The sequence below is a fragment of the Ursus americanus genome, chromosome 18 (assembly GCF_024610735.1).
Source record: "Ursus americanus isolate L20-20 chromosome 18, mUrsAme1.1.p, whole genome shotgun sequence".
Taxonomy (NCBI): domain Eukaryota; kingdom Metazoa; phylum Chordata; class Mammalia; order Carnivora; family Ursidae; genus Ursus; species Ursus americanus.
In genome coordinates, this window is record NC_142144.1 from 35,373,990 (window position 1) to 35,397,243 (window position 23,254).

Consider the following 23,254-nt stretch of genomic DNA (forward strand, 5'->3'; position numbering starts at 1 on the left):
AAAAGCTACTTTGCTCACACTGCATCTCTGCTCATGAGCCTGTGGGGTTTCTTATTGTCCTTAATAAGATTTATTCAGTGCCGAGTAAATGCCAAGCAGTATGCCAAGTATGTTGCACATTACTTCATTAGCTCAATGACACAGATGCTATTATCACTCCCATTTTACGGATATGAAAATGCGAGCTCACAAAAATTGGGCTAAGAACACACTGCTGATTAGGTGGTGAAAGTGAGATTTGAAACCAGGTCAGCATTATTTCTTTCTCTTAAAGCAGTTTTCAATCCTTTTGTGTTTGTTGTAAACATCAGCAGAACTCCCCTTTCAAAAGAAATCTCACCTAGAACCCCATATAAGATTGATAAAAGCAGAACTGACTTAACTGGCACCAGGTGAAAGGCCTGGAGCCCAGCAACCCTCTCCTCCTACCTGGATATTTCCTTTTCACTCAGCTCCTAAGATACCTCTGTTTGAAAACCTCTGCCCCACCTCATACTATCCCTCTTGTGAAACTGATTCACTTTTCACAAGTATTTATCTTCCCCCACCCCCTGAAACCCATCAGAGCTAGGATTCTTCAAGAACTTGGACCATACTCCCCCCTCATTAGGCTTGCTGAGTGCTACCTGGAGAGGGAACAGGTGACTTCCTCACTGGCCTGAAAGGCTAAGGCCTAGACTACAGCCCCAAGCTTGAGCCAGTGTGGGCGAGAGGCAGCCACTGCTCTGGGAGAGAATTCCAGAATGTGCATGTACAGTCTCTGGCTGTCTCAGACTTTACACAGATCTTCAAGATTTCCTTCAACCTCAAAACTTACTGCTCCTAAACCTCAAGAGTTTAAGTGAGGGCTACCCACTTTCCCTGCCACTCCACCAAAATAACAGATCCAGACTCTGATTTGTCCTTGCCCCAGACTGCTCCCTTTCCTTGTAGGTCCACTTGCACGGACTGAGGAGACAAACTAACGTATAGAAACAACAGGAATGGCAGCTAAATAAGTAAACACAGAAGGGTACAAGTGGGAAGGTTGGATACAGGCAGACAGCGATATCTTTGTGAACCAAAGCAGGAAATGAATAAAAGAAAAAGCTGAATGAACAAGATGAATAATAATTTGTCCGTGACACTGCTTTATAGGAGAAGGGAGGGAAGAAGTATCTTTCTGGATTTTTCAGAACAGCTTTTAAGGAAAGCCAGGCTAGGCAGTCTCTAATAAGAGAAAATAATCTTATCTGTGTATTTAAGGTTCTATGATTCTTTAAAACTGTAAAGCTAAACTTCACAAGACCATACTCCAGGAAGGGGGCCACTTGAGAAGACCCAGCATGGGATGAGTTGATCTTTGGGCTAGGGAAAGTCTTAAACAGGCACTTGCTCTAAAGCTGGAAGGGGAACTCCACATCTACACAGCCATTTCCATTATTACTTTGGCTGAACCTCTGCCTACCTAAGGACTCCTGACATGTCGGCCTAGAATCCCTCTAGTTTCCCAAAATATCATTCACCCAGAACTTGTCATTGTTGGGAGAGGAAAAGGACAGCAAACAAGGTGCTTGGGCTAGGGGCCTACAGCCCACTGCCTTGGGCACACCCTTACCCTCCAGTGCATATTTCATGTCTTGGGCAAAGAGCTGCCACATCACTTCTGCGCTGACTTTTCCCACATTCAACTCCTGAGGAAACCTGGATGACGGAAGAAGCCACAGTCAGAGAACAAAGCAAGAGCTATTTGATTTGATTCCAAAGATAATGTGCCTAATCTCTTGGAGGTCGGATTGAAGAGAGGAGAAGCCTAGGAAACAGGACTAGGCTCAATCTGGAGAAAGGGACCCAGGAGCGAGTGGGAGGACAAGTGGGGGCAGAGGATCCCCTCAGGCAAGGTGGGCCCAGGGAAGAGGATGCCCAGAAGGCAGGGATGTGAGGCCCAGAGGAGAAGGGATGAGGCTAGAAGGCAGGCCCAGGCTAAAGAAGGTGGATGAGAAAGTGCAAGGAGGTGGGCATCAGCCCACTTTATTCACAGTGAACAGACACATACACACATGGTCTCTGGATCCCCTGGGACTCCTATGGCAGCCATTCCCAGGGGCCTCTCATTCCAGGGAGGCTGGCTCAGTCTGGGTAGGGCCCCCCATTATGTTTCCACACCTGTCTCCAGAAACAGTTACTCAGAAAGATACAAAGAACAGAGGGACAGACGGACGTACAGGAGGAAGAGGTGGCACTGCAAACACACAGAGATAGGAAAGAAAGAGGCTGTTAGACAGATGGACAAACCAACCACCAACCACACAGGGCCAAGTGGGTTGATACGCACTGGTTCAGAACGAGCGTGTAGGAATTCTTATCTTCCTCTATAATGGACACAATGAGCGTGATGAGTTTGGGCCAAAAATCCAGGTTCCGAATGCTGGGTCCTTGTTCCTCTGGAGGTAGTTCCTGTTTCTTGTTCCAGAGGAGACAGTGGGAGTCAGAGTAGAATATGGACAATGTTTCCATTCTTCCTCTTGCTCTTCCCCTCCCCATACCCTTTCCTCTAGAATCAGGTATTCTTCTTCTTCTAGAGACTATCTTCCACAAGACTGCCCATGTTCTGTCAGAGGGGTGACTGTTGGGAGGTCCTTATACACAAAGAGTTCATCCCAGAGAACTTCTCTCCCCAGCTCCAGGGCACTAATATGATAAGCTTGGTCAGTCTAGGAGACATAAGGATGCCTGCCCCCGCTTCCTCATACTCTCAGTAGCTATGAGTACAGTGACTCCTCAGCCTAAGTAAGTTTCCCCCTCCAGCCTCACTAAATAGGTCTAGTTCCATGTGACCCCCCACTGGCAGTCTCCTCTGACACTTCCCCTACATCATCACACACAGAGATACACATCTCAGCTCTGAGAAGCTCCTTCAAGTTCTGCAGGAGCTACTGCACAGACCTAGCATGCAAGTGGGTCCAACCTTCAGTGGGTTAAGGACTTCCCTTAATCTCATGAATGCTATTAGGAGGAAGACTGTATCTAGGAAGCTATTTGCCTAGCTGTATAAGAAACGGTCTTTATGAGCCAAGAATACTCAATGGGGATAGGATAGTCTCTTCAATAAATGGTGTTGGGATAACTGGATATTCACATGCAAAAGAATGAACCTGGCCCCTATCTTATACCACTAACAAAAACTAACTCAAAATCGATTAAGGACTTAAATACAAGACTTGAAAACATAAAACTCCCAGAAGAAAACATAGGGAAAAAGCTCCTTGACAACGGTCTTGGCAATGATTTTTTGGATAGGACACCAAAGTACGAACAACAAAAGCAAAAATCAATAAGTGGAACTACATCAAACTAAAAAGTTTCTGTAGCACAAAAAAACCCCCAAAAAACAAAAAAACCCACAAAATGAAAAGGCAACCTACAGAATGGGAGAAAACATTTGCCAACTTTATATCTGGTAAGGGATTAATATTCAAAATATAAGGAACTCATATAACTCAATAGCAAACAAAAAAAATCTGATTAAAAAATAGGGAGAAGACTTGAATAGACATTTCTCCAAAGAAGACATACAAATGTCTAGCAGCAAGGGGTGCTGGATGGCTCAGTCGGTTGTCTGAGTTCGGCTCAGGTCATGATCTCAGGGTCCTGGGATCAAACCCTGAATCGGGTTCCCTGCTTAGCTCTTTCTCTCACAAACAAACAAACAAACAACAACAAATGCCCAGCAAGTACACGAAGAAGTATTTAATATCACTAAACATCAGGAAAATGCAGATAAAAACCACAAAGAGATGTCACCTTACAACTGTCAGAATGAGTATTTTCCAAAAGGTAAGAGATAACAAATGCTGTCTGGGATATGGAGAAAAGGGAATCCTGGTGCACTGCTGGCAGGAAATGTAAACTGGTAGAGCCACTACGGAAAACTGTATGGAGGTTCCTCAAAAAATTAAAAAGAAAACTACCCTATGATCCAGCCATCCCACTTCTAGGTATATATTCAAAGAAAATGAAATAACTATCTCAAAGATTTATCAGTACCTCCATGTTTATTGTAGCATTATTCATAAGAGCCAAGACATGGAAACAACCTAAGGTTGAATAAATCTCAGAAGACCATGCAGTGCAGAGTGAAGTGTCAGAGGGAAAAGTTAAATTTCCACAAGCTGGTAGTTCAGACAGACAACTATGGATCTCAGAGGAAGCCAGCCTGGAACAAATTAAGCTCGGGAGAGAAAAAAGACTCTGAGATGGACTGAGAATTCACTTACTCACCCCCTAAAACTGCCCAAATTTTGGTTACTTACTTTAGCACCAAACTAAAACTTACTATTGCCACTTGTGCTCAATTCAGTTACGTCACATCTTGTCCAATGGTCCCTATCAATTCACAAATGTCTCACATGGTCTAGAAGGTCCTCACTCTACTTTACTCACCCTCAAGAACATCAAGGACTTTGTCCTGAGCTCCCTTCCACCATAACCACAGTAAACGAAAACCGGGGATCCAAGAGCCACTGACAGTTGGTCCCACCTGATCCTGAACCTCTTACCAGCTGGTACTGGCGACTGTATAGGTCATGGCAGTTGTTGAAGATATACTCGTATGTGGAGTTCAAACAGGCCTTGACACAATCCTTTACCACCTGGCTGGCTCTTGGAGGGCTCTGCAGTTCTTGCACCTGTCAATTAATAAAAGAAATATGGGCCTCTGGTGCTGCTCACCTGAGTGGGATCTCCTCCTAGAATTCCCCTCGAACTACTCCAGATCCCATCATCTCTTGATGGGTCCCTGGGCCTTGCATTAGGATGAAATTGCTAGAATATCTGATTGGGAGAACCGCCCATCCCATCCCTTTTGATCCACGGTCTTCTCAGATGTAACCCAGGGAACAGGTGTACGGCAATGTGGGCTTAGAGGTGATGACTACTATAGCGTCAGATTGTGCCCAATGATTCTTATTCTCCATGTTCCTGTGGCCAGGTGCCCAGTCCATCACCATCTGGCCCAGTTTATGTCTTACCTTCATCCTGAAGAAAGTAATGCTGGTCAGCAAATCCACTGTTGACTTTAAGTCCTGAAGCCGCTCAGGGCTTCCAGCAGGGAAATTATTCTGTTGCAAATTGAGCAAATTTAGGAAAGGAAAAGAAATATGAAAGCCTTCCCTGCCAAAAGCAATGAAATAAAAAGCTTCCTTTACTGCTACCCGCTGGGATTTTCCCCAGTTGAACTGAACAAAAAAGCTGTAAAACTACAGGTCTCCCTCTCTTTTCTACTGACACAGACAGGCCCTTGCCAAAAGCAGGGGTTAATAATCCCCCGCCCAGTAAGCAACGCTTCCTACAGCAACCCTACTTCCCATGCAATGTGTTAGCATCTGCACAAATGAAAACAGAGACACACACACACATTTATATATACACATTTTTCTTGGGTAAGATTCTTACACCTAAACAGTGAGTTCTTCAACAGTTACAATGTAACTATATATTCTGGAATATAAGTGGAGCCACACTACAGACCAGACTGAGATCAAGGATATATAGTAATCAAAGCAAGGGACGCCAGCTATTCCACCCTCCCTCCAGAGCCAGAAGATGGCAGAGCTCTGAGCAGAACTGCTTTGGAGTGAGTTCCTTAGGACCTTCCCACCATGCCTCACTTCATTCCCCTTGGCATGAGTTTTAGGAGGAAGCTGCCAAGGAGAGCTGAAGGGAGATGTTGAGCCACTCTCCATTTTAAGGGTTGCTTTTTTAAACCTTCAAATGGCTACTTACATACCAAATATAAGATATACAGTCAACTCTCCATTACTCATGCAAATGGAGGACACTGAAATTGCAGATAATTAAAACTCCACTTCTTTTTGACTTTGAGGTTATTTTTAAACTTACTTTTTAATGTGGTTATACTGCCTGTTCTGGAAATTCACAACACTTTAAAGCAAGTAACAAAGCCATTCTAAGAAGATCTAACTTAGGAAGAATTGGGAAACTGCCCATTTTCCTGTCCTGCCCTGTCCCTGGTACCCACCCTCTTAGTATATCTATTTCTTCCCTCCATTCTAGGGATGGACATGACCCCTGCTACAAATCACTTGCCCCTTAGCCAGATTCTCATACTTCCCTTAAAAATAACGAGCATGAAAAAATACAAAAAAGAAATAAGTATCTAATTTTTAAAGGGGCATTTCTGGAAGAGATTATCCTCAGGAGACCCCTAATGAGAATGTCATCAGAGAGTCTGTTACAGTGACATCAGTATGGTTGGAAAGCCAACTGCCTATAAAAAACAGCCACATCTGCTATTTACACACTGAATGCTCTTTGGAGTTTGGAGAACCACAGACGTCAGTGGCACTGGCCATGTACATAGGTGCAATGACAGGGATCAATTTTCCTTGCCTTTAATCTTTATAACAAGATTGGACTATGGTGTCTCTAGACAGAGCTTGATATTATCTGTTATTCCATCTCACAGTCATGTCTTTACTCACCCTGTAGGTAGAGAGGTCAATCCTCAGTGAGTTATGCAGCTGGTCCAGTAGTTTCACAAATCTCTCTTTCTGAGGGTAGGAAACAAATAATAGGAAGAGAGAAATAATCTGAGTTCCCTAGACTGTAGCAGAAAGAGAACCATCTCTGGGTGAGGAGGAAACATCGGTTTAGGGACACATCCTATCTCATCCCCACCCATGAGAAGAACAAACAATGTAACAGAGCACTGGGATAGGTGGCCCCTGTCCCATTTCTTAGCAGCTCTGTCTCAAACTGGGGAATCTTCCTCACGCTGGCAAGGGGACAGAGCATCCCCAGAAGAGAAACGGCTCTTTCTATATAAGAATCAACAGGAGATGACCCATGGATCTCCATCCCTTTGGGACTCTAAATCCTCTTAGTCAAATTAAAGGAAATTCAAAACACATTCTCCAACTTGCTCCTGAGTCTGTGGTCTCCTGACTTACCTTCAGGCAGCTCTTAACAGTTAAACAGCCACAGCCTACCAGTAGTAACAAGAGGGAAAAACAGTGATTTATTTGGAAGGTGATCAAGCAGACCTGAGAGGGTTTCTCTTTAAATCACGTCCCACAATTTTTTCCTTAGTTTATACTTTTTAAATGTTAATATAAATAACATACACTATTTTTATTTTTTAAATTATTTTTAATTAACATATAATGTATAATTTGTTTCAGGGGTATAGGTCTGTGATTCATCAGTCTTACACAACACCCAGTGCTCACCAAACTATTTTAATAGTTGATTTTTATAGAAAAGGTATAATTAAATGTGGGATCACATGCGTATAGGCTGTTGGTATAATATGCATTCCTAGAATTCATATACTGATTACATGATAGATCATTAGGTCTTACGTAAATATATATAATGGGATGAGATAAAGGAACATATATTTGAGTGGCTTAATCAATGATGTTAATTCATCTATAGAAAGACGATCAAAATAAGAAAAGGTGGTTACTTCTAAAAAACAGGGCTCAGAGACCCAGTAGATTAGGGAGTATCAGTAACGTTATTCCTAAAGAGGTAATCTTTGTGGTTGGTCAAAGATATTTCATTCGGTTTACACTGAGCTTATGTCAGATGACATTCTGAATAACGATTCAACTTCTCAAGTAGCTTAAAACCAGGAAAGGGCATATCCTGGATAGGGTAAACAGTCCAAACACTAGAAAAGGGATAGGCTCAGGAAATACTGGTATCTTCACTTAGACATCAGTCTCATATGAACTTGAGTGGTATGAGTCAGAGAGAAACAAAATAATGTTAAGAAAGGTCTACTTGTGGACTTGCAGGACTAAGGAACATGGTGACTCAACCAAGTCCCTGGCCTAGAGAGGCTCTGCCTGAGCCCAGTGGCACCCCTGAAATCACAGTGGTGCTATTCCACTTTCTTAATTTATCCGTGTCTGAGGAAAGTCCATTAGTAAGTCCACCTATCCATAATGAAATAAGGAAGAGTCTATTAGCATAGTCTACACACCCATAAGGAAACAAGTTCATTTATCTAAGTGGCAGCTCTCTGAATTTTAGGCATATCAAACAACTCTATAGTACCTATTGGGAAAAATCAAACTTTATTAACTGCTAACAAATGAGTAGGTATGTTTTTACATCACACTCACCCCAAAGTTGGAAGCTGCAAAGCGATCAGATGCAGAGACATTGGTGGAGGCAGTTGTGTGGGCATAGTAGGCATTGATGTTGGCCAGTAAGGTGCTCATCACTGCTGGCACACCAGGACACATGTACTTGGATGACAAACACGCAAAGTGCCTGAAAAATAGCATCCTCAGCCTCAAAGACTCTTCAGGGCTTGTAGCAAAACCCAAGTAATTAAAAGAGCTCACTGGTGTGTATGAAGCTTCCAGTCACCTTGGCATACAAGGATCTTCATAAATTGTTCATTCAAATATACATTCAATGAATGCCTATCATGTGCCAGGCCCTGTGCTAGGTGCTAGAATCCAAAGATGTGATAGCCTGCTAGAGAAAGCAAGTGTTAGAAAGTCAATAAGCCAAGGCATGCTAGGCAAAATGACTGTAGAAATATACAAGAAGATCACCTCAATCAGAATGGTTGGGGGCTGGAAGGGATTAGAATAAAGTTTCTCAAAGAAAAGTTGATTGAACCAAGTCTTAAAGGATTGGTAGGAATTAATCAAATGGAGAAGTGTGCAGGCAAAGGGAAATTGCATTGCAAAAGACAAATGTATTCATGAGAGACTGATTCATTTGGGAAACCTCAGTTATGGCCACTGTTCAGGTATTTGTTAGAGGAATATCAAGAAACAAGAGAAGAGAAGTAACCACGGAATAGTTAACAGAAAAGTTTATCCTCAATTCCACGGTAAATTTAAACACAAAGGTTCAGTGTGATCAGATCAGTCTTTCACAAAGCTCCCTTTGATGATAAATTGGAAAAGAAGGCTTGGAGAGAGATGAGATGAGGATGGAAAGAGCAGCTGAAGAGTTACTGCAATCATTCTTTGGAACAGAGAAATAGTTAAGAAGATGATTCTAGAGCAAGATTGGGTTTGAATCTCAGCTGCACCATTTACTCAATGACTTTGGATAAATTACTTAAGCTTCTCTATGCTTGTTTTCTTACCTGTAAAATGGGAAAGATAATGATACCCCCTCACAGGGTTAATATGAGAATTAAATGAATTAAAATTCATAAAGTGCTTAGACAAGTGCCTGGGACATAAGGAAATGCACAAGGGAGTTGTTGTTATTATCATTATTATTGTGCTATAGCAATAGTGATAGGTTAAAAACATTTTTAGGAGATAGAATCCAGGTTTTAGAGTTTGGATGTTGGGAGTTAAAGGGGCAGTAATAATTAAGAAAGAAAAGTTAAGGTCGACTCCTAAATTTGTGTGGACACCTGCCTAGAAAATTGTTCCATTTACTAAAATACGAAATATAGGAAGATATCACATATTTGGTGGAGATGATATTGATGTGGAATTTAGCCATACTGAGGAAGCAGCCGACAATGGATCTGAAATTCAGGAAAAGGTATGATCTGGAAAAAGAAACTGGAGTCCCTGGCCCAGAAGTAGTGGTTAAGGTCACAGATTTGGATGAGATCAAACAGGGAGAATGAACAGAGTAAGAACGATAGCAAGGCCATTCTCAAAGCTCATTCCTCATCATATTTCTTCTCTCCATCTATAATGAACTTCTCTTAATTTCTTGAATATTCTATGGTCGGCTGCATCTCAGCACCCCAGCACATGCCCTACCAGAAATGCTCTTCCACCTTTCCTGTATTTCAAGACTCAGTTCAAGTGTCAACTCTTTAATGGTTTCCCTCACATGCCTCCCCTAAAATTTTGATGCTCTCATAATACCATGTTATTACTTCTACCATAGCACTTATCATATTATATTGCAATTGTTTGTTTACGGGTCTCTCTTTCCTACTAGACTTAGTTCCCCGAGCACGGAGGCCCCATCTTATTCATCTTTGTGTTCTCAGCACCTAGCACAATGTGTGGCACATAAAAGGAACTCGATAAACGTTTGTAGAATAAATGAAGCACATCCAGGGCAAAAGTTACCCTCTGTTTACCTGGGGCTGCTTCCCGAGCACAGCTCTAGTGGCAGTCTCATCCATATACAAATACCTCCTCTCGTAGTAGGCAAAAATTTCCGGCACAGGAGTCCTGGTCAACTCCATACACAGACGCTTTCCCTATAGTTTAGTGACCTCTCTGACATCCAACCCAATCTATGAAAGCTTGTCTTTCACACACACATATACATAAGCACACATGCGCTATCTCCTCAGGCCTGGGATGTTTGGGCAAGTTTGTCCTGGCATACCCTTTTACACCCTTTGCTCTTCCTATCTCTGAACTCTGGGGGAGAAAGATATATACATTCTCCCTAAATTCCTGATAAACATACTCCCTTTATACATATATTTTCTTTGCCTTGGGGCACAGACCCACTTCACCTCAGCTCAGGGAGGAAAGCAACAAATCACCGCATACTACCCCACTAAGGACCTGTTCACCCACTCAGTGTGCCTTCATTAGCCTCCCCAAGAGTTAGCAGCCACTTCCCAAAGCCCCAGGGGAGCCTCACGTCATGGCCTGATATATGGACTCGATGCCATAGCGCATGGCAAATTCATCCACAATTTCTTGGGCAGTCTCATCAAAGTACACCTTCCATGCATCGTCCCCTCGAGCCTCAGGGATCAGGACTCCTCCACTACCCTGAATGTCTGTGAGGTAATGGAAAAGGTTCTGCAGGAGACAGAGCAAAGGAAAGAGTTAAATACATGTTAAAAACAAAATCAAAAACTGGTGGCAAAGTCCAGAAGAATGTGAATAGGGTTCCAAAGAAATTCTGTCTTTCAAGTCATTGCTAGTTCCTTGTGTGGCCCCAGTAGGCTGCTCTTACTTTAGTGAAAGAGAACTAAGGCTGAGACTATTACTTGGGCTTTCCAGGGTAGCACAGGGAATAAAAAAAGGCCCCAGATCTTCAGCCATCCAGTAATCCCATTCACTGTCAAGGGTTCTTCCCAGCATAGCTTTCTGACACCCCATCTACCAAGGGCTGGCTCACCTCATGGAGACACGTATACTGCACATGATACGGTGCTACCTTCTCCTCCCCCTTGATCTCCACACTGATTTGTAGTCGGATAGCCCCTGAGACAGCTGATTTATCTGTCCTCTTCTCTAGGAAGAAAAGAAGACCAGAGATTGATACTAATGCAACTACAAATAACACAGACAGCCCCTATCCTGGCTTAACCCAAGGAAAAAGAGGCACTGACCCAAGGGTTCACCTAATAGGGTGAACTTACTCCAGCAACCACATCATCTACAAATACCCCAAATATTCCCTGTAGAAATTCTCTTATGCCATTAAGAGAATAGGGAGCTAAAGCCATAAGAGGTGAACATGAAGATTAAAGGGACTTCTGAAATCTGAAGAATGTCCAGCCAGAGTGAGTTCCAGCCACTTCCATACCTCTGTCCCCCATCTCTACTCATGATCGGTTCTCTGCAGGTAAGGCACATTCTGTATAGAGGAATGTTTTAGGGACTGAGTGATGGTTTTAGTAGATAGGATTTCCCCCAGATTTTCCAATCATGCTGTCCCTTCTCAGGAAGTTTCTCTGGTTCTGTTTCCTTACCCAAGTTGTACCAGACATCCATTTCGCCACTCAGTGTCCGAACCTCAATAATGGTTTGGCCAAGGAAATCATCGGACTCTCGCTTTAGCCGCTGCTTTACTCTCGACTTGATGTCATCATCCTCATCCCATACACGTACCTTAATGCGGTCAGAAGAGTTGTGGCACTCACTGTGAGAGAAATAGGCAAGCTCTGTTAGGGACCAATCAAGCAGCACCCATTCCTAATACTTCCAATTCCCTCCCAAAGCTCCATCAACTGTACTTGAGGCCCTGCTGAGGAAGAGGAGTCAGGGAACAGTGGTACTAAAGTTCCAAGTGAGTCAAACTATCCTAGTCAAGCCTGGGTGGCTCTACATACCATTATTCATCCTTATTTCCTTGACACAAAGAAGGCGGGTAGAGGGAGGGAAGAGTAATTAGGAACAATTCTGATTTCCTGTGCAACTAGCTGTACTGACAATACCAACAGGTGGACAAATGCTACAGAGCCCTAGGAAGCAACTGCTAGTTCCCTTCCCAGAGTCAGTAAAGGTGTTAATGTTCATGATATGTCCATCTGGTCATATCTGCTTAGCTTTCCATCCAGCTTCCCCATTTATCTAAGCATGTGCTTGGTGAAGTTCAATCATTCTTTAAAACCCAGTTGAATTGTCATTTTTCTCTACGATGTTTGCTTTGGAAAAGGGAATTTGGCTAGGTACTCCATGCTCTCCTTCCCTCAAAGGTGCTTACTGGGTCCTAGTGCTTCATACAAGAGTTGTACTTGATAGAATTTGCTGCTTTTTCCCTCTGTGTTCTTATAATATCTTTGCACATTCCATTAAAATACTATAGTATAACTGCTGGTCTACTGAAAAATAGACAAATCAACAAGCAGCTTCTTGAAGGCAGGGATTGTCTTACACATTTTATTTTTTTAGGATTTTATTTATTTATTATATATAGAGAGAGAACAAGCAGAAGGAGGGGTAGGGGGAGAGGGAGAAGCAGATTCCCTGCTAAGCAGGGAGCCAGACATGGGGCTCAATCCCAGGACCCTGGAATCGTGACCTGAGCTGAAGGCAGATGCTTAACGAACTGACCCAGCCAGGTGCCCCATGTCTTATACATTTTAGACACACAATATTATCTACAGTGTCTTGTACAGAATAGTGGTTTAAGAATATATTTGCTAAATGGATAAAAGCAGGCAAAATTGACTACAGAGCCAATTCATTTAGAATCAATCATAAAAAGAATTCAAGCAGGAACCACTCAGATTCTCAAAGATACAGGTGCTCCCCCCAGTAACTACTGCCTCTGGACTGGAGGCCAATTGTACTAGGCCCCAATCCCTTTCCACATGAGTTGTCCAGGGAGCCAATAGAAGAAGGTCTCTACATAACCAGCCTGCTTAGCTAATTCAGACTCTAAGTCCTGGTACTAGGCCTTAGGGGTGTGACAAAGCATCTAGATTCTCCAAACATTACTCCATGTCCTAGACTAGAGCTTGCCGTTTTTCAACAACCATCCCTTACTGTCTTATGAAATAGTCTGTAAGAAAGTGAGACCATGGGAAAAGGAGTAGGGGTAGAAGCTGAGGCAGGAGAAAAGGCAGAGCCTTGTAAGGGAAATGGAAACTTCTCCAAACCCCAGATACCTATCTTCAAGCCAGAATTACCCAGTTGTAGGGCACGGACATTTCTTCCCAACTCTCCAGAAGAATCTAATCCTTCCTAGGCAGGATGGCAAGGCTGAGAGGTACACAGTAGGGTGGTCAGTTCCTGGTTTTGTCACTAAGCAGTAGGAAAATCCTTCTAACACTAGAAATAGCAGTATGGAGTGCCCAGGGGCTCCTTTAATAGCCCTACCCAGACAGGCCCTGGGTAAAGTAACCCTGATACAATAGTCTATTAAAGAAACCCAGGAAATAAATGGCTGCTGCCCAATTGAAGCCTGTGAGAAATCGGTTTTCTCCAGTGTCTCTGCCCCATCCCTCTTAGGGTCTAAGCCAAGAATAATAGGATTTAATGTACATGCAGTTCCAGGTAAGACAAAGCCCTCTGTGACTTACAAATGGAACTTCTCTTCCCAAACAGGATTCAGGTTCCCAAAAATAGTCTTGGTACGCTTCTTGGTTTTGCCCACTTGCACAGTCACATAAGGGTCACTGGATCCGGTCTTGTCCTTGGCTTGTAGGCCCTGGGCACACACCACTGCAACCCAGTTACAGAGGAGGAGGCTTTAAAGTATGCTCCAAAAGCCAGAAGCCCTCCACAGCACCACTCATATGTTTTCCATCTTAGAGAAGTCTCTATCTGCTCCTTGCAAGGGAACGCTAATCTCAGTCCTCCACATCCATGCTTAGTCCTGGGCCACCAGTCCCTCTTTCTCTCAAACGTTGGCCCATGAATCCCACCTCCTCACCAGAGGCCTAACTGACCACTTACCCCTATATTGGTATATACATGCTTCAGCCACATCCACCCAGCTAGTTTAACTATTCCCTGATCTCCTACCTATCTTGTTTCCCCCACCCCTAGCTCTTGTAATATGAGACTGTTAACCAAGTATATAACATCAGATTATTACCAAATCCTTCATTATCATTCATATCACTTGTAGGTGCTGGCCTTGCTCTCCCAATACCTGACGGCACCAGGGTCTAGGAGAGAAGGAAGGCCCTCCCACTTCCCTCAATTCTATCTTCTTTCTCTCTAGCCCCCTGCTCCCTCAAACTCAGGATGCTTCTTCCCCAGGTTCCTCCCCACAGCCTAGGCCATCCTCTTAAACTTTGGCCTACTCACCAGTGATGGTAATTTTGGCCGACCATTTGGAGGTGCCATCCAGTACACTCTGCTTCACTGTTTTCATCTGTTGCACATGGGCAACTTTGCTCACAGTAAAGACATCTCGGATAACCTCAAAGATCTCTGGCTTATTCCGCTCTCGGATCTTCATGCGGTCCTTCATGGCCATGATTATGTTCTGGGTCCGGTCCTCAGCTCCATGTTTAGAACTCTTTTCTGCAGCCCCTAAAGGATGGCCAGAGACAGAAAGCAAAGTAACCAATAGTGCAACCACCAGACCAAGGGTCAAGCTGAGGAATGGGGCCTGGGAGAGGTCACTGAGAAGTGGAAGAAACTTAAGACCGTGATGGCTCTGGGAAAAGTTAATCAATATGGGACTTGCTGAAGTTTAATACCTGGCTAGTGGAACTGAAGCAGCAAAAACTTGATAATTATTATTGGGGTCTATTATACTATTTCATTTAGATATATGTTGAAATTTTCATCAAAAAAAGAAAGAAACGAAAAAGTATAGCTTAACTTGAAGTTGGCCTTGTCTTTCTTCTACCCCACGTGGTGGTTGAGAGGTACTGTTCAAGTTTAAGGCCAAAATACCACCAATGGCTATCTCAGTTATCAGGGAGGTGGGTGGATGCACATGACAACTCCACCAATCTCATCCAACTTCCAAGCCATGATACAGATCCCAGAGTTCACCACAGCACACACCACATTCTGCCTCAGGACTCTAATGTCTTTAATCTCAGAAAATAATGTAGTATGGTAAGAAAAGTATGGCCTTTGGTATGAGACAGAGTTGGGTTCAAATCCTCACTCCACCACTCCTAGCTGGGTAAACCAGTTTCCTCTAAGAAAATTGCACTGAACTCCCAGGATTGTAAGAAGCATTATTTTAGCATATATAAAGCCTTACCTAGTAGGAACTCAAATAAATGGTCACTTTTATTGTTACCAGCACCATTATTATCCTGGCAGAGATGGCGAGGGCCATCTTTCCCAGCTGTGACCCCAGACAGCTCATCTGAGAGGCTAGCAGGTTTTCCCTGCTGCCCTAAGGATTATGGCAGAACAGACTCCTCTGATGTATTCCACCAAATGGGCTTGTCAGAAAGGGGCCCTTCCTTCTTTTACTGGCCCTGCAGACTGGCTCTTACTTCTCTTACTTCTCTCTATTCTCCAAAGGCTTAGGCCTTTTCTATAAAACCTGGACCAAAAATTAAGGCCAACATCTGCGTCCTAACGCTGGAAAGATGGCAAGTGGATCTTCTGTGGTGGGAGCCCACAGTAGGGCATTTCCTTCCACTCTGCACTTCACAGAAGACTTGGGCAAAGATATTTTCCGATAAATGACAAATGACCTGGGCTACATCCCAGTCTTGCCATTGAGCTAGCATATCCCATGCACTGCTGCTTCCTTGGACTGGGACCTCTAGAAGGCCCTTGAGAAAAAGGTAGACACCCTTGCTACAGAGTAGCGTTTCAGGTGTCCAGCAAGCTGCCAATGCAGTCTGCCTGGCTGCTAGGACTCAGCAATTAAAGCAAGAGTCTGCTGGCACCTGTGCTTGTCACCCCCTTATGAAGGGTTTGGGCAAAGTCATCACCAGCGTTCATATTCAGTCTTTTCAGACCCCCATCTCTTCCACCACTTTGTTCTACCTGTCTCTACATGTCTGCTGTAGCCATGCCACTGGCACCAATCTAGGGCTCTTCACAGAAAGACATTTTAAGGGAACAATTCTTTGAGGCCTCTCTTTGGGCCCCATTTACATCACATATCTTTCCTTGGGATAATGAAGTGCTTATGAGTATAAAGGTAAACTTCCTCTCTCCTCCCACAATCCTTGAAGCTTTCATTGCTATGGCTTGTCTCTGAATAACACCTGGAAGACCTGAAGGGGCAAGAAAATACTTGCCTACATCCCTAACCCTTGCTCCTCCTGAGGTCTAGCCACAGCGGTACAAGCCCTGCAGGAGCAGAGCAAGGAGCAAGAACTTGGAGGGCTACCAACTCCTTTGACAGAAACTTGTTGCTTTTCCTGCTCCTATTTGCCCTACTCCGTGATGGCAGCACAAATCACATATTTAATCAGGGCCTTGGGAGTCAGGCACACTCTTCCCTGAGGCCTCTGCCTAATCCATTTGATGCTTCTGTTCCTGGCACCATTGTTTAAAAGCTGCATCTATAAGCAAGGAAAAAATGCTGCCTTTCCTGGGTCCTAGGGTCTATACTTCAAGACGTTCTTCTGCGAAGCGTGGAACCTCACAGAACTCTCTTTCTCATTAGTTTTGGCCCCCAATTAAACATGCTCTAGTCATTTGGGCAATATGGTCACTGCAGCGTGTACCCTACTCAAGCAGATTCTGGGATCATCTGAATCCTAGAAGAGATCTAGTTCTCCCAGAGGGCCACAGAAAGCTTAAAAATTTTTTTCCTAAAGGTGCTTAAGAGAGTGCTATAAGACCTGTTATTTGGAAAGGCAATGCTCCTTGACTCAGGACCTTACTTTCTCTGAAAAAGAAAGAGCTTCACAATGAGGTAAACCAGAGGAATGACAGTCTAGCCATCCTAGCTCTTTGTTGAAAGACTATTTTGGAGAGGCCCTGCTGCCCCTGCTCTACACCCCTCACCACAGGGGCACTCACGCTGCAGGCAGTCGGCGTTGAGCAGGTCCTGGCACTTCTCGTGGCACTTGACTCCACACTCGCTGCAGCGCATGCCCTGGCGGGCAATGCCCCAGAGCAGACCTTCACACTCATAGCAGTACGTCGGGGTAGTGGCCGTCCAGACCTCAAAGTTGTGGGGTGTGGTGCACGAGATGGGGTAGATTAAGGCCTGCAGGGTTTTCTTATACACATGGGATTTCTGAAAGACACATACCCCGTCAACCCACCAACAACTTTAGGTCTCTGCTGAGAGATAACAGAACTGAGATCCTTGCAGGGTAATCAAGACCCTGGTCTCTCCTCTGGCAATAAAGGAGATACTCTAGCCTGGCCCAGCCCACAGCCAAGACTGGAAGAAAGAAGACCCCCAATGTCATGTGCTCCTGGTCATCAAAGAGAGATCTGACTTGAATGCTACATCTGAACCTTTTCCCAGCATTCAAGCTTTCTAAGGAAACAGAGGGTACTAGCCCCACCATAAAACCCTGAGTTCATTAGTCACATACTCCAATGTGAGACTTGGTCTTACCTCTGTTCTGGCCCCTTGCCTCTTCCAGTGTGGAAAACTTAGACACAGAGCTTTTTATCCGTTCCATTAACAATGTGTACCCAGCACTCTTGAATTCTCAGTTAGTATGGCTATAAAGATGATAACCAATTTTTTAGGCTAGTGGACTCATGAAAGCCCATGGGTGACTTACCAGCTCTTCATCCTTGAGAGAGGTGCGTGTAGCCATTGCAGAAGAAATCCCTGCCTTCCGGGACTGGACCAATGACTGTGAGAGAAGACCTACTGTCAGCCTTGGCTACTGCCAAGGGCTGGCAAAGTCCTAGGAAGGGAGTTTCAGTGACCATAGTGACTTGACTACTTGACTTACTACCTTCTCTCTAATTTTACTATCATTCACAGGGACTGCCCACGGATTCCAGGTAACAAGAGTCCCAAGTTAAGATCTAAAACAAAAGACCCTCGAGACTGTTATAACAATGTCAGAATGGCACTTCTCTCAGGGTGCCTATCATCCAAAGAGTTTCTCTTTCCTTCCTTATTGGTAGGTTTCCTACCCCTCCTTTATAGGAAGGCAAAGGAAAATGACAAGTTTAGAATTACAATAGGAAATAGGTGATTAAGAACAGAATAAACACTGTCAGAGTCATATTTAAGAACCATCACTGAGAATGATGCCATGCTATCCTTTATCCCTGGGTACCATCCCCCACCCACACAATCCCAGGTGGTTATAGAGACCAGCAGCCCAAATGAGCAGGACACTTGGCAAGTGAAACGGGCAATGTAACCTCAGTCATTCAAGGCAGGGAATTAAGTCTGAGAGCTGGGACTGCTCTGCTAGCCAAGCTGTCATGTAGAGGAACCTAATGTATCTGCCAAGCCCAGGCTTTAGGGACAGCCCCTGCAGAGGCACATGATTTCCCTAAGGCAGTGGACATTGGGCAGACAGGAGGTACAGTATCAGCCTAAGCAGGAGAAAGAGTTGGAAGGGGCCCAGGTGGTTTGAGATGTGGATTCTTACGGAGGATGGAAAAGGGCTCTGGAGACACTCACCATAGCCTGTGCAGAGGACAGCAGAGAAAGGAACAACATGATGTTAAAGCCACCCCCAAGAGCATGAAAACACTTGCAGATGCAACTGAGAGGCTCTTCCCTGTAGTCTAATCAATGTAGGGAACAGCATCCCAACCCCCTCTGCCTCCAACCACTAAAAATTATGTTCAACCCAGCCACCTGTCCAGGGCCTAGAGCTTCTGCTCTAAGGAAGAGTTATGCCAGAAAGTGAAATATAGACAAGGTTAAAAGATGGAGGACGGGAGCAGGAAATGATTAAGACACTGCTATCCAACTAGTTAAGCAAAGAGGAGCTGGTGTACAAGAGAGAGGGGGTGGGTAGAGGTGGAGAAAAAGTAGGAGAAGAAAAAGGAGATGGAAGATAATGAGAGAAAGTAATAAAGAAGAGATGACCTCAGAACTTATCCTTATCCAATCTCATCTTGATGGTAAGAGGAGATGTACATTAGAAAGAGGAAAAAGAGAAAGGAGACTTACACGCAGTAGGAAAGAAAGGAAGGAAAGAAAAAAAAAAAACAAGAGAAAACGGCAGAGGATAATTCCTTTCAGCCAACTAAAGACAGAGAAACTGGTGGGGGAAAAAAGAGCAGGGAATGGAGGAGAAATGGGAAACGGTATGGACAGAAAAAACAAAATACACTGAATGGTCGGGGGAAGAAAACAGGAGCAGAAAATAGTAATAAGAAAAAGTGTTTAAGTCTTACTGAACTTCTAGCTTTAGAGCTCTAGGACTTTGGGAAAGTCTGGGCCCCACTCCACCCTCACTATCCACTAGGCTATGGAAAATTCCTTGAGTTGATCCTGCCACAGGAGACATGACCCAAGTTGGGACCTTCCAGTCATTCTGGAGGTCCTGAAATCAGCTTTAACTCCTAAACTTGTTTCAATTCAATTCTACAACTTTTTTTAAAAAAAATCATTACCTCTCAGTGCCAGACACTGAATTAAGTTAAGTACCAGAGACACAGAAATACTCCAGAAAATCTATCTTAGGAGGAGACTGTCACTTGACCTCTACGGAATAGCATCAGTCATGCTCATTATACACTAAATTCAATGATCTAGGTCAGGGCTAGAGGCAGTTTCCATTCCAGATCATCAAAGAAAGTTGTAGAGACACCTAGAGGAACAAGATACCTAGAAAACTACTCTGGAGCCCAGCTTTAAGGGCCCAAGCTATAGTTCCAGGTAGGAGCTTTAGCTAATGAAGAACCTGGGGCTCTAAGAGTAAGGCAGAACAGGTCCAACTAAGGTCTCATCACTAAGTCTCAGTAAACTTTAGATGATACATCTTCAGACCAGTATCTGTCACTAAATGGACCACTACCAGTGCTAATAATACGCCAAGACTGCAAAAAATCACTCACCAAATCACTGACAAGCGGCAGTGGCTTCTTTCTGCGTAGATCTGGCATGCTGTCAATGCCATAGAGCCCTCCAGCTGGCCTGAGGAGAGAAGAAAATATGTCAGGACCTCCAGTCCTGCCTTATTACTGGCAGGTTCAGTGTTCTAGTCTCCTTGCTCACCCTCACCCCAGAGGAAGATGAACTGATTTCCACCATGTGTTTCTGAGAGGGGTAAGGAAGACACAAAGTAAGAGGAATAAAGCCATGGAATGATGAGCACTGGAATCTGCTCTCAGAGTGCCCTTCTAAGTCTCCTTCTATAGTTTTAACCAAAAACCAAGAGCTCTTTTATCCCATAACAACACTTCAAGGCACCTGTGTTTATGTGAAGGCCCTTGTAACTCCATAATGCAAGGAGGAAATTGGTAGTTAAGAGGGCCCCTCCCTACGCTCAGGCCAGAGACACTGCTCCCCAAAGATAAGTGTCTCCTAGTCTATGCTAGAAGCCCATAGGAATGGCTCTACAGAAGAGCTGCTGCCTAAGTAAGCAAGACTGCTAATGACATGCAGGAGATAGCCTTCTCCATCCTGAGTAAAAGAGTCACCAGTTCTGTCCATCCGATCCTCCTGAAGAAAAAGGGTCTCAAAGGAAAGAGGAGCCTGCATAACCGAGTGGAGGCAGGGAAGGTGGGATAGAAGACTTTCAAAAGGCCACTTAGAGGGGAAAAAAGGCCATTTGGGAAGGAAACAACAGAAGAACTCTGAAAGTCTGACCTAGCCCTATGGATACATCGCAGGGACCAGGAAAAAAAGATTACAGCTGGAGCAACTGGAGATTTCTAAAACTTTTATACCTTTTCTATGCTTATTAATTTTGTTGTTCTTTGCCATTTCTTCCATAACTATATGCAATAACAATAAAGAGAATGTCCTAGAACACCATTCTCACAATGAGATAACCTGGATTTTATCGCCAACTCTTCTACTAATTCATTACATGTCCTCTGCCAAAATTACTTCCTCTCTTTGGGTCTTGATGCCGATTCTATAAAAGGAATAACTACAAAATTTCTCTGACCTTTTGGAAGCTGTCATTCTGAGCCTCAATGAAAAGAACTCCTGTACTTGGCCTTAATGAAAACAAGGAGAAGGGGAAGGTGGTTAGGTAGTTGGGTGGTACACCATAACTGGTCTGAAAAGAGATGTTGCAGAAGAGTAAGTACTGCCAGTTAGCTATATAGGCAAAAAATGGAGCCACAAATTAGATCAAGGCCAAGAGTTGCAACAGGCAACATGATATGTTGATTTCTAATAAACTAGCTTCCTAAACACAGGAAATGAACTTTGCCTTCAATGAGAATACCAGACCAAGAGAAGTTCTAAACCTGTGACGGCTTGAAGGAACAAGCTAAAGAAAAGGAACGACAACAACAGGGAGGCATTTAGAAAATCACTGCATGGACCCATTTAAAAATAGCGTAAAATTTAAAAATAAAAATAGCTTAGATATGTTCCATTTTCATGTATGTATTTTACAACCATTAGAAGAAAAAAGCTAAAGTCCTGAAGAAGGGCTGTAGAAAAAGCAACTGGTACCACAAGTTTGTGGTTAATTCTAAAAACTACAGTATGTACCACTTAAGGTTTTTGCAACATAAATGAGCTTCAGACATCAGAAAAAAGGACAGTTCATTCAAATGACCAACCTTTGATTTAAAAAAGACAAATTACAAGGGAAAGGAGCATGTAAACATACAGTAGATAACTTTATGATCTGAACTTATTTCTTCCCTTGTCATAAGGGAGAGGAGGCATCCACTGGGAACTCTCATGTCAGAAGGCCTTTATGGGACAAGGAGAGAAGGAAGATCCTGAGAAATAATGGGCAGTTTATGTGCCAGGGGGAGGTGAGGGAGGCACTTAAACTCTTTCCTCTCTTAAGAACAGTCAGTTACAGGCAGCAGTTGAGCAACTTAAAATGACTCTCTGCTGCAGTCACATGTGTCTGAGACTCCCAAACAAGAAGCACAGACAGAACACACTGAGCTCATAAGGGATGCTACTTATGTCTTGACTAGAGTGGAATGGAATAAGTAGGTGACTCACAACAGCTGAAGTCAGGACAGAACCCAGAGAGTAATCTAATCAACTATACTATCAACAATGGAATAAAAAAGAACTGTGTCAAATGCAGATATTTTTCTAGCTTCTTCTTTCTTCTACCTAAAGGGTATATCATTACTAAGATGCAATGAATCAGAAATTCTAGAGGCAAGGATAGGGAAGCCCCAAAGCTCCCTTCCCTGCTCCAGGGGAACCACTCTATAAAGCTCTCTCTTCTGTCTCTGAGGAACCAGAATGCAGAGTTCTCTCCTCTCCCCAGAGAACCAATCAATCTGTATAGCAGAGGCTCTTCTTTCCCAGGATCCAACTTATGGAGCTTTCTCTACTGCTTCCCGGGGAAAATCTGGAAGTCACATGAAAGACTATAAAATCCATGGAAACCTTGTAGGGAATCACTTACCCTTCCGGGAGCCACTGGGGCAAGGAGGGGTGACCATCATCTGGAATCTTTAAAAAGAGATAGAAAAAAGTTAGATACTAGAAAAGATGGGAGACAGCCATCTTTCTTTGGTCAGGCAGTGAGCAAGCAGTAAAGTAGGAAGCTCAGAGAAGTGTAGGTTACATACAAAATGTGGTAGACTGATGTCTAAGCCAATGCCCCAATCAGTCAGAGCAACGAGCAGTTGCTGAAATGAGCACTACTTTGTCTCCTTTCTCCCCAGTGAACAGGAAGGATATAAAGTCAAGCTCACTGAGATCTCAAGGCTAAGGTCCACTGCGAGTGTGAGAGGTGCCAGAACTTACACCCTCCTTACACAATCCACTGGTATATGTAACAGTAAGCCAAGGCTTAAAAAAAAAAAAAAAAAAAGTCCATTTGGGGCTTCCAGGCCTCACTCACTTAAGCAAAAGGACAACTTCATATAGAGTTTTCTTCTACTTATATTCCTAAGTTGGCTTTGCTGTCACAGAGCGGGGACTTGGTCTTTCTGGATTCCCATCTCATCTTGCGATTTGACTTGGCTTAGGTTCCTTGAAGCCCTAACTCACAGACACTCTACATTTGATAAGCTCTCTCTATATATAGCAAGAGAATCCAGGGTAGATTAGATACTTAGATTATCTTCTGGTGAAC

The 23,254-nt window shown here is 43.7% G+C and overlaps 1 protein-coding gene across 4 annotated transcripts in view; it reads right to left on the reverse strand.

The window, feature by feature from the left end:
* UNC13B (unc-13 homolog B) overlaps positions 1-23,254 on the reverse strand; it is a 228,085-nt gene that overhangs the window by 24,093 nt on the left and 180,738 nt on the right. For 3 of the 4 annotated variants that reach the window (XM_087869574.1, XM_045780792.2, XM_045780793.2), the window contains 15 exons: positions 22,580-22,626; positions 20,076-20,154; positions 17,825-17,899; positions 17,103-17,322; positions 14,457-14,684; positions 13,724-13,865; positions 11,669-11,838; positions 11,092-11,207; positions 10,606-10,769; positions 8,133-8,283; positions 6,483-6,551; positions 5,010-5,099; positions 4,539-4,667; positions 2,315-2,442; positions 1,598-1,683 (listed from right to left, as the gene is read on the reverse strand). In XM_087869574.1, coding sequence (XP_087725700.1) covers positions 1,598-1,683; positions 2,315-2,442; positions 4,539-4,667; positions 5,010-5,099; positions 6,483-6,551; positions 8,133-8,283; positions 10,606-10,769; positions 11,092-11,207; positions 11,669-11,838; positions 13,724-13,865; positions 14,457-14,684; positions 17,103-17,322; positions 17,825-17,899; positions 20,076-20,154; positions 22,580-22,626 — 1,894 coding nt within the window. Of the gene's footprint in view, positions 1-1,597; positions 1,684-2,314; positions 2,443-4,538; positions 4,668-5,009; positions 5,100-6,482; positions 6,552-8,132; positions 8,284-10,605; positions 10,770-11,091; positions 11,208-11,668; positions 11,839-13,723; positions 13,866-14,456; positions 14,685-17,102; positions 17,323-17,824; positions 17,900-20,075; positions 20,155-22,579; positions 22,627-23,254 lie in introns of those variants that run through there. The other variant, XM_087869575.1, reaches the window with a different exon arrangement.